Source organism: Hylobates moloch, unplaced genomic scaffold, assembly GCF_009828535.3.
Source record: "Hylobates moloch isolate HMO894 unplaced genomic scaffold, HMol_V3 SCAFFOLD_12, whole genome shotgun sequence".
NCBI lineage: Eukaryota > Metazoa > Chordata > Mammalia > Primates > Hylobatidae > Hylobates > Hylobates moloch.
The window spans coordinates 81,353,835-81,371,844 of record NW_026652287.1 but is presented as its reverse complement, the minus strand read 5'-3'; the positions used below and the strand labels follow the sequence as shown (position 1 = coordinate 81,371,844).

Here is an 18,010-nt window from a genome sequence, read left to right as displayed (position 1 = left end):
ACCCACAGCTATTCCAAGAAAGAAACTCTATCTTACTTCTATCAGTAGTTCTGAGGATATACTAATTCCAGGATGATAGCATTGCTACTTAGCAATGTGTTATGTCCAAGCTTGAGTTGTGCTGGGTCAACTGGCTAGCCATATGTAGAAAGCTGAAACTGGATCCCTTCCTTACTTTATACAAAAATTAATTCAAGATGGATTAAAGACTTAAATGTTATACCTAAAACCATAAAAACCCTAGAAGAAAACCTTAGGCAATACCATTCAGGACATAGGAATGGGCAAGGACTTCATGACTAAAACACCAAAAGCAATGGCAACAAAAGCCAAAATTGACAAATGGGATCTAATTAAACTAAAGAGCTTCTGCACAGCAAAAGAAACTACCATCAGAGTGAACAGGCAAGCTACAGAATGGGAGAAAATTTTTGCAATCTACTCATCTGACAAAGGGCTAATATCCAGAATCTACAAAGAACTCAGACAGATTTACGAGAAAAAAAAAACAAACAACCCTATCAAAAAGTGGGCGAAGGATACAAACAGACACATTTCAAAAGAAGACATTTATGCAGGCAACAGACACATGAAAAAATACTCATCATCACTGGCCATCAGAGGAATGCAAATCAAAACCACAATGAGATAACATCTCACACCAGTTAGAATGGCAATCATTATAAACTGAGGAAACAACAGGTGCTGGAGAGGATGTGGAGAAATAGGAACACTTTTACACTGTTGGTGGGACTGTAAACTAATTCAACCATTGTGGAAGACAGTGTGGCGATTCCTCAAGGATCTAGAACTAGAAATACCTTTTGACCCAGCTGTCCCATTACTGGGTATATACCCAAAGGATTATAAATCATGCTGCTATAAAGACATATGCACACGTATGTTTATTGAGGCACTATTCACAATGCCAAAGACTTGGAACCAACCCAAATGTCCATCAGTGATAGACTGGATTAAGAAAATGGGCACATGTACACCATGGAATACTATGCAGCCATAAAAAAGGATGAGTTCGTGTCCTTTGTAGTGACATGGATGAAGCTGGAAACCGTCATTCTCAGCAAACTATTGCAAGGACAAAAAACCAAACACTGCATGTTCTCACTCATAGGTGGGAGTTGAACAATGAGAACATTTGAACACAGGAAGGGGAACATCACACACTGGGGCCTGTCGTGGGGTCAGGGGGAGGGGAGGAGGGATAGCATTAGGAGATATACCTAATGTAAATGACGAGTTAATGGGTGCAGGACACCAACATGGCACATGTATACATATGTAACAAACCTGCACATTGTGCACATGTACCCTAGAACTTATAATAATAAAAAATAAAAAGAACAGTCTTGGCTCATTTAACCGTTCTATAAGATCAGCTACTTCTAAATGATGTAGTAGTGTGATAAAATCAGGGGTCCCCGGGAGCATCCATCAATTGCATTACTCTTTTCACTGTAAAATCAGGTTTTCTTTTTTTTTTTTTTTTTGTCTGAAGTAATGTTTTATATGATAACATGACTGTAAGCAAAAACTCGGTAAGACGGTGTTTCTGGTAGAAATATGGCCATTAGAGAAAGCAAATCTATATCCAAAAAGGGGGTTTATTATAGTGAGGAAAAACTGCCTATTCTTTAATAGAATGGATTTGATGTAATATGCTTGCTTCACGGTGAATAGCTGGTCTCCAGCTGTACTTTATCATGGCAGGGCTCAAGTTAGATGGCTGTAGTTTGCCGCTGGGCCATTCAGCCATGGTGGTATCTCCATCAGTCTTAATCATGGGAAGCCCATTTTGTCAGGTTTATAACCCTGAAACCATGATTACTTCTTTATGCACATTGAGAAATATGACATGGTGGCAAGGGAAATAGGCTGATATCTACAAAGTGAATCAGTTTGTCCACCAGGTTACTGAAGACTCTTACAGAGTGAGGACCAGAAAATTAGTCCTAGCTCAGAGGTAGTATTCAAGAAATTTTGATATTTTATTTTCATTAGTACTGTGACTCTAATAAATAGTTACAGATCCTTTGGGAGAAGGTTTTCTGATTATCTATCATGATATGACAAACTATCCAAAAACTTAATGACACAAAACAACATTTTAATATGCTAGGAAGGAGATATCCAATGTTGTAGGTAACCAGGGAAAGCCTCATTGAAAAGTGGCATTTGAGTTAAAACATGAAAGAGAAGGTGAAGTGAAATAGTCATACAGATATCTGAAAGAGAATGTTTTAGTTACAGAAAAGAAGTACAAAACCCCTGTTGTGGGGACGTGGATGTTTAGCCTGTTAAAAGCAAAACTAACAAAACTAAACAAACAAAAAACTGCAAGGCAGCCAATGTAGCTATACCAGAATGAGCAAGAAGAAAAATAGGAGATAAGTTCAGAAAATTTAGATCCCTTTGGGATGTAGAAGGACTTTGACTTTCACTTGAGCTCAATAAGAAGACATTAAAAATTTGAGCAGAGGTATAAATGACCTAACTCACATTTTAACTGAAATAGTGTTTTGAGAATAGCCTGAAGATGAAAGGCTGAAAGGAGGAGGACCAGTTAAGGAGCCATTATAATCCAGGGGGAGATTAAAGGTCTTGGACACAAATGTAAGCAGTGGATGTAGTGGCAAGTGATCAGATTCTAGAAATTGAGAGAGCGTGAAAGAGAGTGCTTACAAATACTGAATTGTTAACTTTAAGCTGGGTAAAGAGACAATGAGGACATGAGGGTAGGGAGAAACAGTTAAAATTCCACTTGCCAAATGTGAAGAGTGTGATCAAAAGATTTAGGTAGTCTCTAATAACAGATGTCCTTTATAGCATCATTATTGTGTTTCTTTTCCTAGAGGGTGGGTATTTTATATTTCTAAATCTTATACTGTATTGTGCAAAATTAGATGCCGATATGTTTATTGAATTACTATATTATACAAGATTACTCTAATTTACAATTAGAAAAAAGTTTTCATTGTATTGTAAAGGTTTCATTATTTTTGTCATCAGATTGAAGGATAGATGTACATAATAATGTTAATTAGCCTAAGCTTTTAGGAAATAATGCCAATTAATTAAATTAATTATGCCACAGGCTTAGCTTTCATATAGGCCAAATCTGTATGAGATATATAAAACTATATGAGGTATGTAAATTTAACTCATTTATTAATATTTCAATTCACTCAACAAATATTAATTGCATACCTATAGATGTTGGGAATCGAGCTAACACCCAAATCCAGAGAGGATCAAGAGGATTAAGGCAGACACTGTGCCAACTCTCATGGAGCTTTTATTGCAATGGGAAAATAGAATGAAATTTGGTAGAACAATTTGTTTAAATTGCACATCATAAAATATTCTGAAAAAAACTAGTAAGGGATTGAAATAGAGACTCATGGAGGTGGGGAAAAGGAGAAACTTACTTTAGACAGTAGTGAGCAAATGCCTTGTTGAGAGATGATGTTTAAGCTGAGACTTAAAGAATGAGAAAGAGCTGGTTAAATGAGGAACCGAAGAAGGAGTGCTTTAGGCAGAGGGTACAGCATAAGCAAAGGCTTGACATACTGAGGAGCTAAAAGTAGGCCAGAAGTCTGGAACATAGTTTGCCAGGGAAAGACTGACATCAGATGCCACTGGAAAAACAGACATTATTAAGTTCATGCAAATCTCCACAACCTATGTAAAACAGCTTGGATTTATGCAATGAATACATGTATCTAAAGAATTTGAGAGAATAGAATACCATAATATAATCAGAGATTGATAAATTTTAAAGGGCTCCTTGAAAATTTCAGGTCATTTTCATACTGAAAAACTACTACTATTATTATTATTATTATTATTATTATTATTATTATTTTAGTAGAGATGGGGTTTCACTATGTTAGCCGGGATGGTCTCGATCTCCTGACCTCGTGATCCGCCTGCCTTGGCCTCCGGAAGTGCTAGGATTACAGGCGTGAGCCACCATGCCCGGCGATTATTTTGACCCTTAAATGTGACTCTTATCTACTGATTTATGTATGTTTAGTGTCTCAGATACTGGTGTTCTTTGTGCCCAATAATGGCAAAATTTTCTAACATTTTGAGTCATAATTAGTGACAGCAAATGTAGAGAAATCAACCAAAAAATATGATACTAATATGTGACACTGAATCTAACAGTGGTATAGTGAAAACCAAAATTTTTCATTACAGTTAAACTTTTAGAAAATATCTTGAAAAGAAAAAGAGAAAGTTGTTTTCTTTATTCTTTCCACCTTCAGTGTCTTATATCTGTTTTTAAATCTTTTGTTTGAGTAATTTCGGCTTTATTTTCTTCTTTATTTTGCATAAGTAGACACCACTTGTTAGCCTATGCTTTTCACTATGCTTCCGAAGACCTTTCCTATAATGCTTACCAATTGTGTGTGGTTCTTCACTAGTAAAATTATAATAACTGATAATAATCAAGCAATTTCTGATTTTCTTCCACGTATCTTTGTTTTTTAGCAGTAGAACTTCCTTTTGAAATGAAAGCAGATATGAAGCCCCAATTCACAAAACATTTCAAAGCAGAACTCCTCTGGAAAAAGCTAAGAGTGTAAAGCCTGAAACAGCCTGGGAACTCTTAAGGGACTTTCCCTCCACCTCTGTCATGGCCCCAGAGGCTACCCTGGGAAATCATAGATTCTAAGATAGACAATTTAAAACTATATCCTTAACTTCCTTTCCTGAACTGACAATTGAGAATCTCAGTTACTATGTTCTAATTGGTTGCATATATTTTTCTATAATTAATCTAAAGAATAATTGTGAATAAAACCATGTGATTAAGTTAAAGTAACATTATAATGATTATGCTCATTTTATTTAATTCAAATAATTTTAATGGCCATATGTAAATGAAATAAATGTTGACTTTCACTATCATCCTCTAAAAAGATCATGATGCATCAAGCAATGTTCTTTCATCATTATCATACATATTTTCCCAAGTGTTCTATTTCTGCTGAATTCATACTGAAATTATTACATTTGCTAAAGGACTGCATTACATTTGCATTACATTTTTAAACTCAGTAACTTGTTGTATGATCCAATACAATTTATCTTTAATGTATTTTATAAACCCTGCTTTAAACAGGTCTGTGCTTCTTTGGTACTGCTTGCAGTGTAACCTGCAGCTAACATTAGATAAGCCTGCAATAATTTAAGGGGGAAGTCATTTGTAAGTATTTATGACTTGTATTCATAAGATAATTGCATTTTCTGTTAAACCCAATAGCTATTACTGGAGCATTTGGAGTGCCTTGTGTCACGACATGAAAGGTCACTAAGAATGACGGTGGTAAAACGGCAAGCCCAGTCTCCCTCAGGAGTATCCAGCGAAGTTGAAGTTCTCAAGGCACTGAAATCTTTGTTTGAGCACCACAAGGCCTTGGATGAAAAGGTATAGTATAGACAAAAGAGTTCAAGCTTAACTACACTTCTGTCATCAGCATCAAGCTCTTTGTCTTCATTCATTGACTCACCTGACTCCTAAAGTCAGTCAATTGAAGAACACTTTTGAGTTATATGAAAAATCATTTTTTAAAAGTGAAAATGGATTACTGTGTGGATGTTGGTAATATTCATAAACATCTTCTTTTTCTAAACCACTGAAACTATGGCTTATCAGAATTAGACTTCTATTATGGTACATTATAGCCCTACTTCAGATGGCATTCAAAATGTTATATCATTTAATATTATTATTGAGCCTCTCTCTCTCTCTCTCTCTCCCCCCACCCCCACCTCTCTCTCTCACCCTGGTCTTTCTCTATAGATTCCAAAATAAGAGACCACTAACTGAAAATTATATGTATTTTGAAATGCAAATTGTATGTACTTTAACTTTTAGACATTTAGTTTAGAAGCATCTGATTTTCTAATGTCTCTAATATCATAGTTTTAAATATTCACTTGAAGATTCTCTGCATATAACATCATAAGGTATTAGTAGAAAAACCTGTGTTTAGATATTTTTAAAAGTAGCTGTAAGCTTCTCTCAGCTGTTACTCAAATAAGTTCTACTGACATATATAAACCAATATGATGATAATATCCTTAGGAGATTAGCAAGGCTTATGACGTGATTTCAATTTCGTGAAATTTCAAAGACTGAACTTTTAAAAATTAATAAAGCTTTAGGAGTTAGAGTGGAAATTGGGACACTTCATTGTAAAGTATCTGACAAGTTCTGAGCATGAAAATCCAAACTAGGGATTATTTCCTAGTTATATCTAGTTTTTAAGCATGCAAATATTTTTGTTCTATTTAATATTTATATACATTTATATTTTTATCATTGGTCTTTCAGATGTTCTGAGAACAGGGGATTATGTGGAGTGTGTACGTAAGGATAACTATAATTCTGTCTTCTAGAGTATTAAGAAGAAATTGTATCTCATTTTTATTTAGCAACGAGAGGCAACTAGTAACAGAATTATTTTGAATAAAACAGAAATGACTATTATATAAAAATTCTTGCTAAATATGACATCAAATAATTAATATTCAATATTTTGTTTCATATTATATTTCCTCTTTTTATAAAAGTGCTAAGAATTTGCAAGAGTTTATATGTATAGAATTTTTAGTATGTGTCAGACTCCATGGCAGATGTTTGACACACAGAGATAAATAAGATATTCTCATTATGACTGAGAAGTTCAGAGTTAGTGCTAGGAATTCACATATCAATGAAAAACAATTCAAAACAGATGTATTTCAATCACAATATGTAGCCACAGAAAAGGTTGTGACTGTGTGAGTAATGACAAAGACAAGGATGTCTTCAAGAAAGGGTGGCATTTGATCTAGGTATTAAAGAATGATTAAGGGTTTTTTAAGCAGAGAAAGATACTCTAAGCAGCAGGACCCACACAGAAAATAACCCAGAGCTGTAAGAAGAGAAGGACCTGTTCAGAGAAAATTCAATAGTTTTAAGTGACTTAAATGAAGGTACTAGAGAAGGTATGATTTGAGATGGTCCCTATAAGCATTCCCATATCACTTAAGTGAGGGATGCTTTTACAAAAGAATGGTTCTTTATCAGAATAGAGATAATAAACAGCATTTAAGACAAATAGCCTGGTCATGTGAGTACATTTAAGAAAAAAATGGTTGTTGTACAACATAATCTAGAAATAATTTACTTTATAGAAGTTCAGTGGGTTTAGTATAACTATATGAGTTGTTCCATCGTATGGCCCTAGGAGCTATAATAATATGTACTAACTCACCATAGGTATTCTCAACATTGGTGAGTTCAGGGACAACTGGACTAATTATCAACAAGTAATGCTCAGTGGCCTAAAGAAGAAATGAGTTGGGGCTCTGGAGTCAGACAGATCTGGATAAGTGACTGCACCATTCATTCTCAAAGCATCAATTACCTGTTATCTTGAATTAAGATAATCCTAGTACTGACCTCAGAGACGTCATGAGGATTAGAAGTGATCTGATATGCAAAGCTTTCAGCCAGTGCTTAGCATGTGGCAAGTCCTCAGTGAACATTTATGAATATTATTATTAGCAGGAGTAAACATCAGCATTTGATAAAACTTTCAAACCAAGTAAATATGTTGGTTTTACTGTTGATCCAGATGCTTGTTTACAATAGCATTTCATTTAGTTATCGAGGGACTCATATGTGTCTAAGTGCCTTCATAGACAATTTCCCTAAGAGTAACTCACAGCTTCTCGCAGGGATGAGGAGGGATGTGGATATAGATATATAAACAAGTAATACTATATATATATATATAGAAAGTCAGAAAAAGATGCAATTAACCATGCCGTGGGGACAAGAAACAAACAGCTTTATCATAGAGGGATTAGTACATATGCAGAAGTAAATAAACTCTACAAGGATTGAGCATAGCTGTAGATAGTTGCAGTGATTCATAATTTTCATTATTAATGTCCAATTATTTATATAGCCACCAAGTTGTAGCATGGAATATTCATAATTAGCTAAGATTATCAGTAATTTTGAAATTACTCTACAATATATTTACCAATTCCATGGGTTGGAGAACATGAGAAATATACTTGTGTTTTTCAATTACTCAGAAATCATTGACTATTTAAAAATAACATATCAGACATGTATAGGAAATGTAAACCAAAACAAATTAAATATATATGCCTTCCCTATATATTTTTATTATCAAATATCTTAGTGTCAAAAATGAATTAGAGCTTCTGGTCTGAGGAGATTTCCACAAGAATATTTTCTGTTGTAGGAGTGATAATACCCCAAATGCAACCCTGCCTTATATTAATTTCAGTTTGCATTATTGATATTCACAGCATCAATTTTTAAATTTATAACATAACTCAAAATATATTCAGAATTTTTTTTATTTTCTTGTAAAACAGTTTTAGATTTATTATTTCAGACAACATAATCTCAATTTGTAAATCACTATTCTAAATATATGAAAGATGATTTCATTTTCATATTGCTGGATAAATTCAATAACTTTTACTCCTTAAAAACTCACTATAATGAAAATATAAATGCTTAACTTGTAGTAAATAGAAAACAGTTTGGAGCAGTTCTAAGAGTTTAAGTTTGCAAAAGAAAGAAAGATATGTTAACCTACCATGTAGTCTAGATTCAACCATTTCTTACATGATGTGAATGACTTTTAGAAAAATTTTAATGTGTCAATATTTTAAAATATGGTAACTTCCTCTCTCTACAGCAGTTTAAGTGTGATATGATCAATGTTGTGTATGGTGAGATTATTAACATATTTAGATTGCTTCATATTGCTCTTCTCATCAACCAGGTTTACTAGGCTTTCTTTAGAACACCTGTATTTTACAGTTGGTATTTTAGAATATGGGAATCTCTGTTAAACATCACACGTCTGTTGAAACATTTTTTGATATATGCATTCCACACATCAGCTGTCCTGCTCATTTTCATGGCTTCGGGATATTTGCTTCTTTTTCATGTATTCAAAATTCATAAAAAAGTATTCTCCAAATCAAATCATCAAAGATTTCCTGCTATGTAACTAGTGTTTGGTTATTAATCAGTATGAATTCTATGTATTTTGTTAACAATTGGATATTTGTCTAACAGGAATGATACTTGGCAGTTAATCTCTAGCTCAATGTGATGAAAGATCCTGTGCAACTCTTTTAGACATCAAGTCTCCATTTATGTGTGTATTACTGTTTTTAGAGAATTTGAGCATAACAAAATATAATTAATATTAAAACCCCTACTTGGATATTTTTATTGCTGACTCAAGGTCTATTTCACGAATTAAATGCATCCATTAATCTGAATATACATGGTATTGTAATATAATATTAAAATGTGATTGAGATTCTTAAAAATTCCTAATTGGATTCTAGGTTAATAGGACATTACTGACTTTTTGTTTGTTTGCTAACTGGAAAAATAATATTATAATTCCAATTAAATTTCTTATGTATCTAGGTTTTTACATATTTTATAAATTTATTGTATATTCCCAGTTAAATCTTATTAGAGGAGAAAAATACCATTTATTAAAATATACTGTCAGTAAGTTAACAAAATGAAAGCTCGTAGGAATATAATTATATGTTAAAACACATCTTAACTGCACAAATAGTGTAGCAATCCCATGAAAAATCTATGTTAATTTATAAATAATCGAAAACCCACCATGAATTGCATCTTAAGTTAAAGCTATAAAGTTTTTTGATTTTTTAAGGAAAATTAAACTGCTATAGTCATTCATTTTAATTCAGCAATATTTCTCTGAATTGTTTTTTATATATATATCAGGACATATATATAGATCTAAACATATAACAACTAAAACAAAGTTCTAAGAAAGCAAGAATCAAAGAAATACTTCTTTGAGTTTCAGTTATGTAAGAAACAAGTATAAATTATGACTTTCAAACTAAAATATACAGAGATTTTTGTTCTATAAAATACAATGGTTTAACCTTTGGTATCTGGAAGCTAGTTGGAAATTCCAAGATACTTAAGTACTTTACAATTCCTCAAAAACAAAGTAGACCTCTAATTAATAAAAAACAGAGAAGCAAAGAACATTTTTCAGGTTCTAAAAGGCCTTTCCTTCAGGCAAATAATTTTTGAAATTAGATACTAAGTACCAAATGAAAATTCACTTCTTATTTTACGGAAGTAGAGAAAAAGGTGGGGTATTTTTTTTCCTATTTGTCATGCTTAAACAGTGACTGTTTTTTAGATGAATTCATAATATACTTTTAAACTTTGTCTCCACTTACTATGAATCAGAATTCAGAGCAAGACAAGTCAATCTCCAACACCACCTGAAGCTCTATCAGGGAACTACCAAAAGGATTTGCTTACTAGGAAATCCCTTGATACAGTGACAATAAGAGGTGACAATGCATTCATTGTATTTCTGCCAGATTTAGTATTCTGAGCACGTAGGGATATAAATACTTTAATAATTTGCCAAATCAACTGTCTCTGATGATGTTAATTATGGATTCAGCACAGTTTAATATGTATGGGATGGACATTACTGCACATATTTTGATTTTTCTTCTAGGTAAGGGAGCGACTGAGGGTTTCTTTAGAAAGAGTCTCTGCACTGGAAGAAGAACTAGCTGCTGCTAATCAGGAGGTAACATGCCACACTTTCTCCTCTTTTGAGGTGCAATATCGCTGACATTACATCCCTTGTGTTTCACGTCACTTTTATTATAACTGTCACAAAAAATAGATTACATTCTGTCTATGCCATTGAACAAGGCTTGTTGAAATTAGTTGCCAGAGTCTTGTTTTCTGGTTTTTGGTTATTTATATGTGTCACTACTAGACCAAAGGAAAATAATCAAGAGCTAGTGACATGTGAGCTAGTGAGATGAAGATTTAGAAAGACTGCAGGCAGAACGTCAGTCCTTTCAAGAAAGAAAACACAGCTCAAAATTGGAACACATATCAAATAACTGTTAAACTTAGAAAATGCTACAAATAAAAGTGAACTCCTTGGAGAGATATACTTCCCCTCAGGTCCTGCCTATTCTTATCTTCTAAAAGCACTGTTCTCATATTTAGTGACATCACTGAATCCACTTCTGCTACTATTCACAACCCCCAAAAAAGTATTTTCAATCATCTTTTTAAGATTTAAAGAGTTATTTTATCTTCGGAAGATTTTACTTCTCTTGGGTTTTAACACACAAATTATCTCGGATAATTAGGCATATATAGAGAGTAAATAAATTTGTTTATATATACATGTATCTATCTATCTATATTTGTTTGTCTCTCTCTCTATATATGTATATATATAATACCCGAGATATAAAACTATATGTGTATATAGTTTTATCCCTGAAGTATTATTATAGTCTCCTATAGACAATGTGGTACATTTTATTGATATTACATAGATAAAATAAAATTTTACACATATATATATGGAGAGAGAGAGAGAGAGAGAGAGAAATTTAACCTGTGTCAGCCATTAAAATAGTCCCATCTCTCTTTTTCTCTGACATTTATAAGGCTACATTTTTCCTACAAGTTTATTCCAGTAATGTAATATTGGTATTACTAGTATTGGACATACTAATATAAATTAACAAAATCTTCCTACTTTTAAATAACCAAGGGTAGAGGGGAGGGAATAATGAAGAGGGTTGATTAATGGGTACAAATTTTCAGTTAGATAGAAGAAATATGACCTAGTGTTCCATAGATCTAGATCAGTAGGTTGGTTATAGTTAACATTAATCTAACATACATTTCAAAATAGCTAGAAGACAGAATTTAAATGTTCCCAGTAAAAAGTAAACATAAATAGTTACTGTGATGGATATTCCAAATAACCTGCTTTGATCTTTACACATTATATGAATGTATCAAATTATCACAAGTACCCCCGAAGTATGTACATCTATTATGGATCAATAAAAAATAAGTAAATATAAATAGATTTATAAAAATATATGAGGCTAATATCAGTAAAGATAAGTCTTATAAAGGGATTTATAACAAGATAATGTTTGCATACACATTATGCATACAGACAAATACACATTTTCAAACCACTCAGTTAATCTTCTCAGTACAAACTCCTTTATTTTTTGTTTTGTTTTGTTTTTGTTTTTGTTTTGAGATGGAGTCTTGCTCTGTCACCCAGGCTGGAGTACATTGGTGTGATCTTGGCTCACTCCAACCTCTGCCTGCTGGGTTCAAGCGATTCTCCTGCCTCGGCGTCCCAAGTAGCTGGGATTACAGGCATGTGCCACCACCCCCGGGTAATTTTTGTATTTTTAGTAGAGACGGGATTTCACCATATTGGTCAGGCTGGTCTTGAATTCCTGACCTGGTGATTCACCCACCTTGGCCTCCCAAAGTGCTGGGATTACACACGTGAGCCACCGTGCCCAGCCACTCTTTTGATCTTCAAAATAAGCTAGATTAATTAAATGAGTGTATATATGCTTTTGTTTGTCCCAGCCATAACAATTTAACCTTTAGAAATAATGGACTTTCAGCTAGTAGGAGAGTAAATTCTATGTGAATTAAAGACTAGTAGTGTTAAAAGCATAAATGATGAAATAGCCACTTTTAAAAAGGAAAGAAAGCTTTTCGATGACCAGATTCAGCTTAGTAAACAGGATAGTTTGGAAAAAAAAAAAAAAGAAATAAGAGATTGGTACCTCTCAGTCATCACAGAAGAAAAGAACCTCTGAAATAATAGGTAATGACAAGGAGTATGCAGTCTTTTAAAGAGATGGGGTTGATAAATTATCTTCAGGATGGGGTGTACTTGTTCCTGGAACTATCAGGAAAAAAATGTAAAATGTGTATTCATATTATATTTTATTAATGTTAGTTGTGATTTTTATGTGTGATAAAATATACATTCATTCTGGATGCATTTCTCAAAATATTTCATTGATAAGGGCAAACAAACAAAAAGTTTGGTGGCTACTAATATAAAAGCATGGCTTAATATGACCGTGATAGAATTTCTGTTTGTCATAAACAAAGGTGTGATGAGACCACTTGGCTAAAGTAAGCTGAAATGAAAGTGTCCCATAGGGCAGGCGCGGTGGCTCATGCCTGTAATCCCAGCACTTTGGGAGGCCGAGGCGGGTGGATCATGAGGTCCGGAGATCAATCAAGACCATCCTGGCTAACACGGTGAAACCCTGTCTCTACTAAAAATACAAAAAATTAGCCGGGCGTGGTGGTGGGCGCCTGTAGTTCCCAGCTACTCGGGAGGCTGAGGCAGGAGAATGGCGTGAACCCTGGAGGTGAAGCTTGCAGTGAGCCGAGATGACACCACTGCACTCCAGCCAGGGCAACACAGCAAGACTCCGCCTCAAAGTAAGGCTCTGAAAATTTGCTCCAGAAATAGCAACTAAGTAGTTACTTCAATTATACATAAAATTGAACAGCAGCCCTTGAGAACAAAAGTGGAGAAAAGATTTATGACTGTTTTCTGGAATATAGTTTTATCCCTCAAGTATTATTATAGTCTCCTATAGGCAGTGCGGTACATTTGATTGATTTTACATAGATAAAATAAATTTTTACTTTTTAGCATTCCTGTGTATCTACTGCAGACTTTTCTGAATGCCATTTGTTTTGTTTAAAATCATTTGTACAAATAAGAGTCACTTGCATAAGTAAAAATCATGTCTGTTAGTAATTATTGTGCTCATTATTAACTTCCATATTGGTTTTGTTGTTGATTTTAACTAATGTCCATGTGGCTTAACTGGAATCCCTATTTAGAAATTCACAAGCCCAGCGATAAAGAAAATTTACTTTAGTCTTCTAATAATAAATCGCTTATAAATAGTGATTCTTTTAAGAGAGTAATTAGAAAAGAGTCAACTTTAACTTTTTAATAAAATTGATATTTCAAAATGAAATACAAAAAAATCAGAAGATACTTGCAGTTTGAGTTCTTGATTCTCTATAGTAACAGCAATTGGTATAAGAAATCACTGTAAGTAAAGCATCGTGCATTGATGATAAGAAGATATATTTAGAAACCTGACAAAATACATTTAGAAAAATTCATACTATTAGCAGCTTTAGGATAAGAACTAGGTGACTTTTGAATGTTGGAGGTAATAACTGAAGAAGATAGTTTTTTAAAAAAGAGTAAATTTTCATGAAAAAGAAAGTTTAAAAAATTATTAAGAGCCAAACAAAAATATATAATATAGATGAAAATAATCAGGAACCAGAACAAAAGTCCTGCATATGGCTAAATGAGCAAGGACCTGGAGAAACTTTTATTTGATGCATCAGATTTAACTTTTTTTTTTTTTTTTTAGACAGGGTCTCACTCTGTTGCCTAGGCTGGAGTGCAGTGGCACGATCAAGCCTCATTGCAGCCTCCACCTCTTAGCCTCAGGTGATCCTCAAGCCTCAGCCTTACAAGTAGCTAGGACTACAGTTGCATGCCACCATGCCCAGCCAATTTTTTTTTTTTTTTTTTGTATTCTTTGTAGAGATGGAGTTTTGCCATGTTGCCCAGGCAGGTCTTTAACTCCAGGGGTCAGTCTGCCCAACTTGGCCTCCCAAAGCACTGAGATTTCAGATGTGAGCCACCACACCCAGCAACATTTCTGATTTTAAATTAAATTTAAAATGTATTTATAAGTGTCCCTTAACATTCAAATCCATTTGTTTTCTGAGTTCATATTGCCATCTTGAAGAGTAAGGGTGCTACATTATGATAATCTGCTTGGTTCCTGAGTTTCTGGTTGTTACAGTGACAGTTTAGATATAAAATCTTACCCAAACATTTTTTTCTGAATTAATTCAATTCCCAAATTCAGAACGGAGAATTAAGAGAAGAGATTTAGATTGTGAATGATATCTTGATATATTCATACATACGTATATATGCATATGTAGAATCTGAAAAGACCATACAGTTTATTCTATCATCATTATATCATTTTAATAGACTTTACTCTCTCATCTGTCTATCATTATTATATATAAAGAGAGTCTCTCTCTCTCTCTCTCTCTTTCTCTCTCTCCTCCCCCCACCACCACCACTTGTCTTATTCTCACAGATGGGTTTGGAGTTATCGCCTCCTAATGTCTTTTCTTCATATAATCTCTTTCATCGATCCCTCATCTATTCTTCCCAGACATCCGGGAATTCAACCATGACTTCTCTAGAAAAGAAACTAAAATCTATAGCTCAAGGTTTATATACTCTTCTGAGCTCCACAAAAGATTTCAAAAATCCCTTTGGCATTTCCACAGGGCTTTGTTAATGATTGTATAGATTATTCTGTCCTACAAATTTCCAGCAGGGGGGCAGTGGGAGCTGAGATATAGCTCAGGGTTTGCTAATCCAGACATGCACCAGAGGACATAGCCACCTATAAGGAGTACATTTTCTAATTTACACAAAAGTGCCTTATGTTCTGGTGGGTCTGAAATGCCATCTAGTTTTCCTGATGTCCTCTTAGATTCTATATGGCATATTAATGTAATAAAGTGAGTTGCCTCATTAAAAAGAATACAAAACTACTATATGTTCTTTTCTGGAAAAAGCCCCAAAACATTCTGCTATGTAAAAAGAATGAAGTTGCATAGAATAACCTCAATATTTTTCAAATATAAATAATAATAATAATTCATTATGACAGGAATAGAAAAAGTTTTAGATATAAGCACCAAACTGTTATTATTTGTTTTCTCCATTGTTTGCAAGTATATATACCATATGTTTCTGTAGTGTTTGAAATTTTAATAACTTTTCATTATTCTTATAAACAAATAAAATAATAAAGTTGTTTTAGAGTCAGATTTTATTGTGCATAATGACATCAATACTAGATCATTTTATGGAGCACTGAATAGTAATAATAATTAATATTTATTGCTAAATATATATATGTCAGTACACTAATGCTGGAAAGTACATACTACTACTATTTTACAGATGAGACCAGAGAAGTTATTTCTCCTAATGTGCTACTATTCCCTCCTACCTGAAAATGTATTTATCTTTGAATTTGTCTTAATTCTCTGCTTTCAGGTTGTTTCAATTTATGTTTATAATTCTGTCTATAATGTTCCACATATCTGTTTACTCTCATCTTTTTCTGTATGCATTAAAATTACAATATTTCAGGTCTTCATGCATTCTCACCTGAAATATTACAGTAGGCTTTTATCTATTCTTATTGCTTATCTCTTTTGCTGTGTAATTCTGCAAGGTTAAACTTGCTAAGTGAAGCCCCAATTATAATGATTATTTTTGTAATATGTTCTCATCTGTATTATATACTTGTATATGATATATGCCATATTAATACACTGATAACATAATGATCTATTATGCTATATTAATATATGTTAACAATATAGTGATATATATTACATAGACTTGTAACATACCATCAAAAACTTCTTCAGTGTTCCTAACCTACAGATTCTACTTTAACTCCACCACCCCTACTGCTCTGCCTGAGTCATTCTGAGGCCTTAAGTCATAGAGTGTATTGCTTTTTAAAGAAGCCAACATTTTTCCTAACTCTAAATCTTACTTATGCTAAAGTCTTCCCTGGAATACCTGCACAACCCCAAATCACTCGTTGAAAACATGTTTTCTCATTTAAGCTCAAGCTCAGATGTCACCTCTTTAATGAACTATTTTATAATTATTTGCCAACAGGCTCATTAATTAATGGCTAAAGCTCATTACTTCAGCCTGTATTATGACTGTTCAACAAGTATTAGGGTTAATTTTATACTTGTGTAAGCCTATGTAGTTAGTTTACTGAGAAAATAGACTTAATCTCTCTCCTTTAGATTTATTTCACTCAGTAACAGTGATATGAACCTCTTGATCAATATATGTTTGTCAAATTGCATTATATACACTTCATTCTGACTAGTGTTTTCATGTTGTTCTTTGACTATTCTCTTAATGAACCATTTGAGCAATATTCAGTATGCTCAATAAACAGCAATATGTTGATCATATGTATCAAATGAACAAGTTGTTTCTTCTTTCAATTTAATTAATTAATCTCTACCATGTGCAGAAATTTTGAGAGTCTCTGAAAGGAAGAAATGGAAAGAAAGAAAATAAATGAGGTATTAAGTAAATTTTCATGTAACTTGTCCTCTAGTGAAAGAGATAGACGTATATACATATAACTAAGATGTAATTTAGTGCAAAACTAACTAAATACAAAATATAGGCACAAGCAAAATACAGAAGGGAACAGAGAAGAAGGGTATTCTGTGCCAAAGCATCGAAGACTTCAACCTAAAAAGACAGCATTTGAGCGTATCCTTGAAGGAAGGCTATGATTTGACTTCAAAACTGTGGGAAGTATTTCAGGCTGAGGAGACAGAATGATTAAGAAAATCTGAAACTGCCTGTTTCAGGAATAAAGAATGTTGTGTTGATAAGAGTCAGGGGGTGAAAAGATACAGAAGAGGAGGGTAAAGAGGTTGATGGCATCCAGATTCTGAAGGGCTAAAAATTTGTAGATTTTTATGCTTTATGAAATGAGAAAGCACTAAAGGTAATATTATGGGTTTTTTTCTGTTTTGTTTTTTTTTTTTAATTTTTGGTAAAGTGAAAACCATTAAAGGTATGTTTTGGTGTTTTTTTGGTTAATGTTTTGTTTTTTGGTAAAGTGTAAGGTTGAGGTGGCAAAAGGCTGGAAAGTTGGCATAATTTGATGCATTTGGTTAGCATAATAATATAATATGTTATTTTAATCATGTTACTTTAACAAATACTTATTGGGCATCTTCCATTTGCCTGGCATTTCATTAAGTACTGGGTATAAATATGTTAACAAACTCATATTTGTAAAAAGTTAGTTCTGGCCAGGCGTGGTGGCTCACACCTGTGATCCCAGCACTTTGGGAGGCTGAGGTGGGCGGATCATGAGGTCAGGAGTTCAAGACCAGCCTGACCTACATGGTGAAACCCCGTCT

The 18,010-nt window shown here is 33.5% G+C and overlaps 1 protein-coding gene across 16 annotated transcripts in view; it reads left to right on the top strand.

Annotated features, from left to right (window-relative positions):
- Positions 1 to 18,010, top strand: part of PPFIA2 (PTPRF interacting protein alpha 2) — a 497,171-nt gene that overhangs the window by 302,692 nt on the left and 176,469 nt on the right. For 14 of the 16 annotated variants that reach the window (XM_058424785.1, XM_032170842.2, XM_058424778.1 and 11 more), the window contains 2 exons: positions 5,291 to 5,455; positions 10,605 to 10,679. In XM_058424785.1, coding sequence (XP_058280768.1) covers positions 5,291 to 5,455; positions 10,605 to 10,679 — 240 coding nt within the window. The remainder of the gene's footprint in view (positions 1 to 5,290; positions 5,456 to 10,604; positions 10,680 to 18,010) is intronic. The other 2 variants (XM_058424781.1, XM_032170850.2) reach the window with 1 other exon arrangement.